Here is a 10358-nt window from a genome sequence, read left to right as displayed (position 1 = left end):
TTTGAGACGGAGTCTGGCTCTGTCGCCCAGGCTGGAGTGCAGTGGCCGGATCTCAGCTCACTGCAAGCTCCGCCTCCCAGGTTTACGCCATTCTCCTGCCTCAGCCTCCCGAGTAGCTGGGACTACAGGCGTCCGCCACCTCGCCCGGCTAGTTTTTTGTATTTTTTTAAGTAGAGACGGGGTTTCACCGTGTTAGCCAGGGTGGTCTCGATCTCCTGACCTCGTGATCCGCCCGTCTCGGCCTCCCACAGTGCTGGGATTACAGGCTTGAGCCACCGCGCCCGGCCGGTATTCGGGAATTTTAAGGTCCCAGAGCTTACTGCATCATGATCCCTTTGGAATCATCTGCAAATTAGATCCTGTAGAGCTTTTTAAAACTTTTAGCCCTGTTTTCAGATTGGCCTGTGCTTTCCAGTGGGTTGGCAGTGTTGAGGTTTTCCCTGTTCACAGGGCTGTAAGAAACCCAGTCAGTTACCTTCCATCTGCTTCCTTACTAACCAGTCTTGTACTTGTCAGAGCTTTGTTTTGTCCACTTATATGCAATGGTTCATGGTTTTGTTGTAGATAATGTCTCTGGGTCTTTGGTTTTCTCAGTTTGCTCTTTTTGTAGGGGAGATTGGGAGGGAATAAAACCCAAAAAATAAATAAATAAATAATAACTGTGTCACTGCTATCATCATCTTTCCAGAACGTGCCATCTGCCCTTCACCTGATTTTCGTATTTATCAGTATCATTACCTTAATCTGTTATCTCATTGGGATTGCAAAATGGCTGTTTAGGGGGAAAAAAAATTCCATCTGCTTGTCCTACATATATACCTGGCATTGTTTTTTCTCATGGGTGCCATTCGATTACCTTGAAAAACAGTTCTACTGAAAAGGCATGCTAAAATAGATTTAAGGTTTTTAGAGTAAGGAGTTAATATAATATTAACTTTAATAGTGACAATTTAATTTTGTTTTTTGGTTGGTTTTGCTGCCTTTTTGAATATTAAGAACTCATGAATGTTTCTGTATTTAATACATTTCACAGTCATTACTCTAAATGATACTCAAATTGCTTAGCCTTCGTGTGCTTTTAAAATGACTCTATTAGATTTTGAAATTTCTAGCTAATCTCGAACATTCATTCTCAGGCCTGGAATAAGTTATTTTTCCAATAAATTGTTGGAGAATGGCATTTAGAAGTCAGATTTTAGATGCAAAGTATGGCCTTTGGTTTGAATGTTACTACTTGTAGGCCTTATCAGGATAGAACTAGGAAAATAATCTTTCTAGTGTATCCTGAGAATCATCCTACATCATTGCAGAGGTGTTTTCCATTTTGTTTTATATGACTGAATACTGCTACTTTGTGTGGATGCAGCATAGCTTCTCAATATTTATAGGCATCGAGGTTATTTTTAACCTTTTGCTATTAGTACTAATGTCACAGTGAATCCTCTTATGTTCATGCATTATTCCTTACATATGTAAGGTATCATTAAGATAAATTGTTAGAAGTGGGATTGTTGCATCAAATGGTAGATGCATATATAATTTTGCTAGATACTGCCAAATTCTCCTTCACAGAAAAGTAACATTTTGCATTCCCACCAGCAGTTTACAACAGTATCTCTTTTCTTAAAACTTTCCAAACATAATGTGTTGTTAAATGTGGATGTTTAATCTGCCAATTGAGAAATGGTATTTTACTATACTTACAATTTTTGAGTTTACCTCAGTTATGAATGATGATGGACATTTTTTCTTGTACTTAAGAGCTGTTTATAGTTTTATATGGCCTTTTGTTCATTTTGCTGCTCAGTTGGTTTTCTTCATTTTTAGAAACTTCGTATGTTAAGGAGATTAGTCCTTTAACGCTAGTAAATTTGCAAATATTTTTTCCCAGTTTGCCATTTGTCTTTTAACCTTGCTTATAGGATTTTTGCCAAGTGAAAGCTTTTATGTTTATGTAGTCAGCTATTAATCTTTTTCGTTATTATGCTTCGATACGCATTTCTTTAGTTAGGTTTATTTTATTCATTTTGTTTTTTAATTTTCTAGACTCTATCCTCAGTAGAAATTTTAGTCATATTGTTTCTTCTTTGGTCACCTTATAATAAAATTAGCCTTTATTTCCAAAGTTACTTTGCATATTTCTTAAGTATTTTTTAGTATTCTTATTTCTATTTAAGATGTGCTCATTTCTCTCTGAATTTGTATTTCTCATCATTGGTGGTCTGCCTTGTCTGCTGCTACATTCTCCCTTTGTGTTGGAATGCGGTGTTACAGGTTTCCTGTTGTTTATGACTGAATTTTTCTGGTGTACTTTTGTCTACCGGAAAGTTTTGCTTCTCATTTGCCAGACTCTTTCCATAATAACTTTATTTGGACTTAGGAATTCTGTTTTTCTTGTTTATGTTTCTATAATAGATGTTACTTTTTTCTGGACATGTTATTACTAGACCTCAGAGTGGAGCAGAGAGGAATTTGTGTGGCTTTAGGGGTCTTGGCTGAAGGCATCCCTCTTCTGTTGCTTTAGTAAGGGCAGAATCACCACTTTCTGATTTTTCAGCTCCATCCACTTAATGAAGATTCTTTTTCATTAGCTGCTTCCACCCCTTTACAGCCACTTAAGGGACACTTCTGCTTTCCAAGGTACCCCTCTTCCTTTCATGCATGGTGCCTTCCTGAGCCTGCCATTGCTGGACCCAAGTACTTTTCTGTAGTCCTTCCTTTAACCAACCCGTTGCCAGTGCTCTAACCTGCCCTCAGTAGTGCTCTGTTGAGGGGCGGGTGCAGTCTGGCCTTAGGTGATCCCTAATCAGTATGATTCTGCACAAGCCACTCTTCGATGTAGCTCCTGCTGGACCCTGCTCATTTCCCCACTTCTATGGTATTTGGAGTTTATTGCTCTGTCTCCTAGTTTTACTCTAGACCTAAGTCATAGGGGTTTTATTTATTTCTCCCCTTTTTGATCTGGATAGATTTTTAGAGATGTTAGTAGGATGTGATCAATACAGCCACCACTTTTTTGTGGAAACCTAGAAGCTTCTTCATTTTTTCTTCAGCTTTCTAAATAAATGCATTCTTATTTAATTCAACGTGTTACTGTAACACACATAACACTTATAGGAAGAGACAAATTTTGTTCCCTAATTGTTTTCATTGTATAAAATTTTTAAAGGTTTCATTTAAAAGAAAGACCAAAGCAGCAGCTCCGTAATGATATAGCCAGACTGGTCATTGTGACCACTGCTCATCTGCCGCTTCCTGCAGGGTCTGTCTCTCCTCTTCGGTGGTGCTCTTTGATCTGCCTCCTTAGGTGTGGCTGGTTCAGTTAAGCTTCAGAGCCCCACTGCAGTGTGAGGAGGCTTTATCACCACCCGCTGCAGGGCAGCTTTTCTGCTGTGTTGGAGGGCTCTGTGCTCCAGCAGACTTGTTTTCTCTTGCCAGCCTCCCCAAAAGGAATGTCATGAACTGGGGTCTGATTCCTCTCCTCCTCAACTGAGAGATGCTCCTGCTAGTTTCATGTCCCGTTGTCTGTGGTTGTGTGTTTCTTGTTTGTTTTCTCTGGCTGACTGGTAGATGCGTAGAGGGGCAGGGAAGGGACGTGGCAAGAGATTGGAGAAAGCCAAGAATTCTAATAAAACCTTTAATTTATTTCAGATAAATGGTGTTGCAGCAACAAAATGCCAGCATTTTGGTAATAAAAATAGTATGTTGGAATATTAGAATATCAAAAACTAGAAAATTGTAATTACTGATTTGGGATGTGTGATGTTCTCTGCTAACATTCTGGAAAGAATTTTGTTGTTGTTGTTGTTGTTGAGATGGAGTGGTGCTCTTGTTTCCCAGGCTAGAGTGCGATGGTGTGATCTCAGCTCATTGCCGCCTCCACCTCCTGTGTTCAAGCGATTCTCCTGCCTCGGCCTCCCAAGTAGCTGAGGTTACAGGCATCCGCCACCACACCCGGCTAATTTTTGTATTTTAGTAGAGATAGGGTTTCAACATGTTGGTCAGGCTGATCTCAAACCCCTGACCTCAGGTGATCCACCCACCTTAGCCTCCCAAAGTGCTGGGATTACAGGCGTGAGCCACCACACCAGGCACTGGAAAGAACTTTCTGAATAAATATTAAAATGCATTTTATATAAGCGACTAAAAATACTTTTTAAAAAAAATGTTTTAATCTTAACATTATTTAGCTGTGGACCAGGCGTGGTGGCTGATGCCTGCAATCCCAGCACTTTGGGAGGCCAAGGTGGGCAGATCATGAGGTCAGGAGATCGAGACCATCCTGGCTAACACGGTGAAACCACACCTCTACTAAAAGTACAAAAAAATTAGCCAGGTGTGGTAGTGGGCACCTGTAGTCCCAGCTACTTGGGAGGCTGAGGTAGGAGAATGGTCTGAACCCAGGAGAGCGGGCTGCATGAGTAGATCGTACCGCTGCACTCCAGCCTGGGTGAACAGACGAGACTCTGCTTCCAAAAAAAAAAAAAAAAAAAAAAAATTATTAACTGTGAACTAGTGTATATGTTTTATAGATGCCTGATTATCAAACAAACTTCATGATTGCACTTATAGAGCTTGTATTCGTTTTTAGAACTCTACGTAAGTGTCATTAAAACATAGCTTTTATTACATAGATTTTAGGAAAGGAATGCCAGAGGATAAATCATTCTCTTAAAATAACTGCATGTGGCAGAAATGTCAGAATAATTCTCCTCCTCCATACACAGCACGTATTACTTGTTAAAAGTATTCTAGTTCAGGCCGGGTGCGGTGGCTCACGCCTGTAATCCCAGCACTTTGGGAGGCCGAGGCAGGCGGATCACAAGGTCAGGAGATCGAGACCATGGTGAAACCCCGTCTCTACTAAAAATACAAAAAATTAGCCGGGCGCAGTGGCGGGCGCCTGTAGTCCCAGCTACTCGGGAGGCCGAGGCAGGCAGATCACAAGGTCAGGAGATCGAGACCATGGTGAAACCCCGTCTCTACTAAAAATACAAAAAATTAGCCGGGCGCAGTGGCGGGCGCCTGTAGTCCCAGCTACTCGGGAGGCTGAGGCAGGAGAATGGCGGGAACCCGGGAGGCGGAGCTTGCAGTGAGCCGAGATGGCGCCACTGCACTCCAACCTGGGCGACAGAGCGAGACTCCGCCTCAAAAAAAAAAAAAAAAAAGTATTCTAGTTCATATAAAAATTGAACTTTTGTATTACTGCTATTAGGTATGTATGTAGTTGTTTGCATTTGGGGCCAGTTGGTTGGGGCAGGGGGTCTTTTCTTTTGTCCTTAATCTGTATCGCTTTTCCCCCCCAAAGTTGAGTTAAAGGATGAGTAGACAAGGAGAATGATGGAGAAAGGATAAATAAAATATATACCCAAAGGCACCTGGAGTTAATTTTTCCCAATATTCCTTTCAGTCTTTTTCAATTCATAGGATTTTGTCTTTTGTTTGTTACTGACTACATAATGTGGTTATACCATAGTCATTTCCTGTTATTACACACTTGGGTTTTCTTAATTTTTTACTATTGTAGTACTAATATTTTACTATATTGTAATTAAATTTTTATGTATTCAGAACTGTTTAAGATAAATTTGCTTGGAAATTATTAAATCACCAGAAGTGATATTATCCTGATAATTAACTTCTAAGTTGTCTCTTAATATAATTTAAATGCAAATCATAAGCTTATATTAGTACCAGTCATAATGAATGCCTAACTGAAACCAGTATTGTATTTTTTCTCATTAGGGAGTTCTGGGAAATCGTTCATTCATTTACAGATGAACAGAAAAGACTCTTCTTGCAGTTTACAACGGGCACAGACAGAGCACCTGTGGGAGGACTAGGAAAATTAAAGATGATTATAGCCAAAAATGGCCCAGACACAGAAAGGTAATTATTAAGTGGTGACTCTATACCTACTGAAAACCTTGCATTCCTCGTCACACACATATGAACTGTCTTTATAGTTTCTAAGCACCTTTGTGATTTTATGTACAAATCCTCAAATCATATTAGACAATTGAGAAAATATTTTGCTGTCATTGTGTGAGGAAACTTTTAAGGAATTGCCCTAGTTAAAAATTATTATGGGATTCACACTGGTCTGGAATTTTTCAAATTAGTATGATTCATTTACTTTTTTGATTCCCAGCTTGTTAGTTGAAAGCCATGTTACATGATAATCTATTTAGAATGGTTACATTGAGGCTTGGAAGATTATCATTCGATTATGCTAGAATCCTGTTATCAAATCATTTTCATAGTCATATTGCCAGCAGTATTTCTAATAAGCATTTAAGAGCACACAGTTTGAAATCTTGTAAACCAGGTTTGAATATTTTCTCCACCTTAGAGGAAGTTACTTCTCAGTGACCTAACCTCTGAAGTGCATTTACTGATGTCCTCTCTGTGGTTTTGTTGTGGAAAGATTTAGTGAAACGAACTGTAATAATTAAATACCTAAAACAGTATCTGGTATGTAGTCAAACTCGATAAGTATCTTATCATCATTGTTACTAGCTTTGAGTAATTTATAGGATAAAGACAAACCGATTCTTGGTAGTTACACAACAAAAAGTTTATGATTTGCATTAATGTATAGTTTGCATTGCAAACCATCTCAACTATATACAATTCTAAGTGTATTTCCCATGACTTATTATTTTCCTGTTTTTTCCCCTTTTCTCTATTTAGGTTACCTACATCTCATACTTGCTTTAATGTGCTTTTACTTCCGGAATATTCAAGCAAAGAAAAACTTAAAGAGAGATTGTTGAAGGCCATCACGTATGCCAAAGGATTTGGCATGCTGTAAAACAAAACAAAATAAAACAAAAAAAAGGAGGAAAAAAAAAGAAAAAATTTTAAAAATTTTAAAAATATAACAAGAGGGATAAATTTTTGGTGGTGATAGTGTCCCAGTACAAAAATGCTGTAAGTTAGTGAACCACAGTAGTCACCTATGTCTGTGCCTCCCTTCTTTATTGGGGACATGTGGGCTGGAACAGCAGATTTCAGCTACATATATGAACAAATCCTTTATTATTATTATAATTATTTTTTTGTGTGAAAGTGTTACATATTCTTTCACTTGTATATACACAGAGGTTTTTCTGAATATTTATTTTAAGGGTAAAATCACATTTGCTTGTGTTTATTACTGCTTGAGGTTGAGCGTTTTGAGTATTTAAAAAATAAATGCCAACAGAACTACTCTCCCAAGGAAAATATTGCCACCATTTGTAGACCATGTAACCTTCAAGTATGTGCTACTTTTTTGTCCCTGTATCTAACTCAAATCAGGAACTGTATTTTTTTTTTTAATGATTTGCTTTTGAAACTTGAAGTCTTTGAAACAGTGTGATACAATTACTACTGTTCTAGCCCCCAGAGAGTTTTCTGTGCAAAATCTTGAGAATCAATAAAGATGGAAGGGAGAAACTGGAATATTTTACCTGCAGCCCTCAGAACTTCAGTAACAGCACAACAAATTAAAAAACAACTCATGCCACAGTATGTTGTCTTCATGTGTCTTGCAATGAACTGTTTCAGTAGCCAATCCTCTTTCTTAGTATATGAAAGGACAGGGATTTTTGTTCTTGTTGTTCTTGTTATTTTAAGTTTACTGGGGAAAGTGCATTTGGCCAAATGAAATGGTAGTCAAGCCTACTGCAACAAAGTTAGGAAGTTTGTTGTTTATTATAAACAAATAGCATGTGAAGGTGTACTTAAGATAGATTTTTTATTAATTACTTATTACCTAGATTTTAAATAGACAATCCAAAGTCTCCCCTTCCTGTTGCCATCATCTTGTTAAATCAGCCATTTTATCGAGGCACGTGATCAGTGTTGCAACATAATGAAAAAGATGGCTACTGTGCCTTGTGTTACTTAATCATACAGTAAGCTGACCTGGAAATGAATGAAACTATTACTCCTAAGAATTACATTGTATAGCCCCACAGGTTAAATTTAATTCAAAACATGTTAAACATTACTTTCATGTACTATGGAAAAGTACAAGTAGGTTTACATTACTGGATTTTCAGAAGTAAGTAGTTTCCCCTTTCCTAGTCTTCTGTGTATGTGATGTTAATTTCTTTTATTGCATTATAAAATAAAAGGATTATGTATTTTTAACTAAGGTGAGACATTGATATATCCTTTTGCTACAAGCTATAGCTAACGTGCTGAGCTTGTGCCTTGGTGATTGTTTTAACTGATTACTGTAGATCAACCTGATGATTTGTTTGAAATTGGCAGGAAAAATGCAGCTTTCAAATCATTGGGGGGAGAAAAAGGATGTCTTTCAGGATTATTTTAATTTTTTTCATAATTGAGACAGAACTGTTATGTACCATAATGCTAAATAAAACTGTGGCACTTTTCACCATAATTTAGTGGAAAAAGAAGACAATGCTTTCCATATTGTGATAAGGTAACATGGGGTTTTTCTGGGCCAGCCTTTAGAACACTGTTAAGGTACATACGCTACCTTGATGAAAGGGACCTTCGTGCAACTGTAGTCATCTTAAAGGCTTCTCATCCACTGTGCTTCTTAATGTGTAATTAAAGTGAGGAGAAATTAAATACTCTGAGGGCGTTTTATATAATAAATTCGTGAAGAAATGTGTGCGCTTCAGTTCTCAAGTTTTATTATTACGGTACTGAAGTTCTACAATTGTAATAATGTATCCATATGACAAGTTTTAAAGTGATAATTGAAATAGGTTATCAGATATAGAATTCACATCAAGTAGACTTCTAACAGAGTCAAAATGAACCTACCCTTAAAATTTTAGAGGGAAAAAAATCATCAGTTGCACAGACAAGCTGCTCTAGCGTGCTTAATTATGCTAGGCATGTTGTCACTCCCCTTACTTTTGCTGCATGGAATGTCCCTGACCAATAAGGAAGAGGAAAACACAGAAATTTTGACGATAGTGGATGCTTCCTCTACCCCAAATGTTATGTTATAAAAGTACTTTTTTGCCTAGGTACTCTATTATATAGTTTGGTTTTCTTTGAATTAGACCTCAATCTCCAGGAAGCTCTGGAGGGAAAAAAAGGAACCATAAACTAAAGTAACTGGTTTTCCAAATAAATGCTAACTTTTTTTAACTTTCATTATAGAACATTTCAAACATAAAACATGAAAACAGCCTGCAGCCAAACTTTTCTGGACCTTGGCAGCGCCAGCAAATGAGCTGGTCATCCTCACCTACGTTTCCTGAGATAACTACTTTTGGGGATGCTTGCTTGTATAGGGAGATCCATATCAAAAAGAAACTTGAAAATGAGGCTTCAAACAGAACTTGCTGATGTTATTCATCCCTCCTCGGTACAGATACTCTGCTAGAACAGATGGTTGTAATGGGGCAGCATCACTCCCTGTTCCCATTAAAAACATGACCCTTCTGAGATTCCAGGCCCCTTTGAGGAATTTTTCTCAAGAATTCCATACAAACTGTCAGAGAAAGAAATGTCGTCCCAAGACCAGTCCCTGTGTACTCTTGATCCCTTTACCTGCTTACCGCAATTTTTTCTGACTTTCCACCAGTGTCTGTCTAAGGGCCATTTGTACCCCTCCCACACTTCCATGGGCCACTATATAATCCAAAACACACCTTCCATTTGCTCCCTCATTTGGTTGCCTCCTTTTACCTCAACAGTGTTAGTGTGTAAAGAATTGCCTGGGGAGGGTAGAGGGTTTTACAAGTACAGAGTCCCAAGTCTTTTTCTCCCCTCCCTGTTAGTGGGTTGGCATTGGTTAACAGCCACTGCAAGATTTTGATGCAGGTGTGGGGTAGGTATCACTGTGAAAGGCTACTAATCCATGACAGTTTCACTGAAGGTACAGTCTTCAAGGATCCTTATAACCTCCTCATTGCCAAAATCAGTAACACTTATCTATAACCTTGACTGTACCCTAACTTGAGCTGTTGCTTCTCTGGCTGCTTATTTTTCTTTCCCAATTTACCCAGATTTTGGATGGATACTCCTCCAATTCTGCTTAAAGTCCTTACCTGTTCTTGCCCAGTCCTCTCTGGTTAACCTCAGGCATTCCCAAAGATTCTTCCCCAATTCTGTATCTTCTACTCAGACCTCTGTCTCCAGGATTTCTTTCTGCTACCTCAAAGTCAGTAGGCCTAAAAACAAAATTCTTCATCTTGCATCTCTATCAACCATTCTTTGTTTCTTTTTACGAAATGTAACCTTCACCCTGATCATCAAATCTCTCATTCCTCAATTGTCACAGGTTGTCAATTCTTTCCCCGTAAACCCCTTCCGTCATTCCTCCCCTATTTATACTGCCCTTACAGGTCCTGATCCTCTGACTCACCTGGACATTCTTAGCA

At 38.4% G+C, this 10358-nt stretch overlaps 2 protein-coding genes across 32 annotated transcripts in view; one reads left to right on the top strand and one right to left on the bottom strand.

The window, feature by feature from the left end:
- The window catches only part of UBE3A (ubiquitin protein ligase E3A), a 106655-nt gene extending 98027 nt beyond the window's left edge, over positions 1-8628 (top strand). For 4 of the 7 annotated variants that reach the window (XM_017882364.1, XM_017882363.1, XM_017882362.1 and 1 more), the window contains 2 exons: positions 5746-5889; positions 6694-8139. In XM_017882364.1, coding sequence (XP_017737853.1) covers positions 5746-5889; positions 6694-6814 — 265 coding nt within the window. In that variant the 3' untranslated portion in view covers positions 6815-8139. Of the gene's footprint in view, positions 1-5745; positions 5890-6693 lie in introns of all 7 variants that reach the window. The other 3 variants (XM_017882360.1, XM_017882361.1, XM_017882366.1) reach the window with 2 other exon arrangements.
- Positions 1-10358, bottom strand: part of LOC108535957 (uncharacterized) — a 191608-nt gene that overhangs the window by 78128 nt on the left and 103122 nt on the right. The gene's annotated exons all lie outside the window — the stretch shown is intronic.

This window comes from Rhinopithecus bieti, unplaced genomic scaffold (genome assembly GCF_001698545.2).
Source record: "Rhinopithecus bieti isolate Rb0 unplaced genomic scaffold, ASM169854v2 scaffold_13247, whole genome shotgun sequence".
Classification (NCBI taxonomy): domain Eukaryota; kingdom Metazoa; phylum Chordata; class Mammalia; order Primates; family Cercopithecidae; genus Rhinopithecus; species Rhinopithecus bieti.
This window is presented reverse-complemented; position numbering and strand designations above follow the sequence as displayed.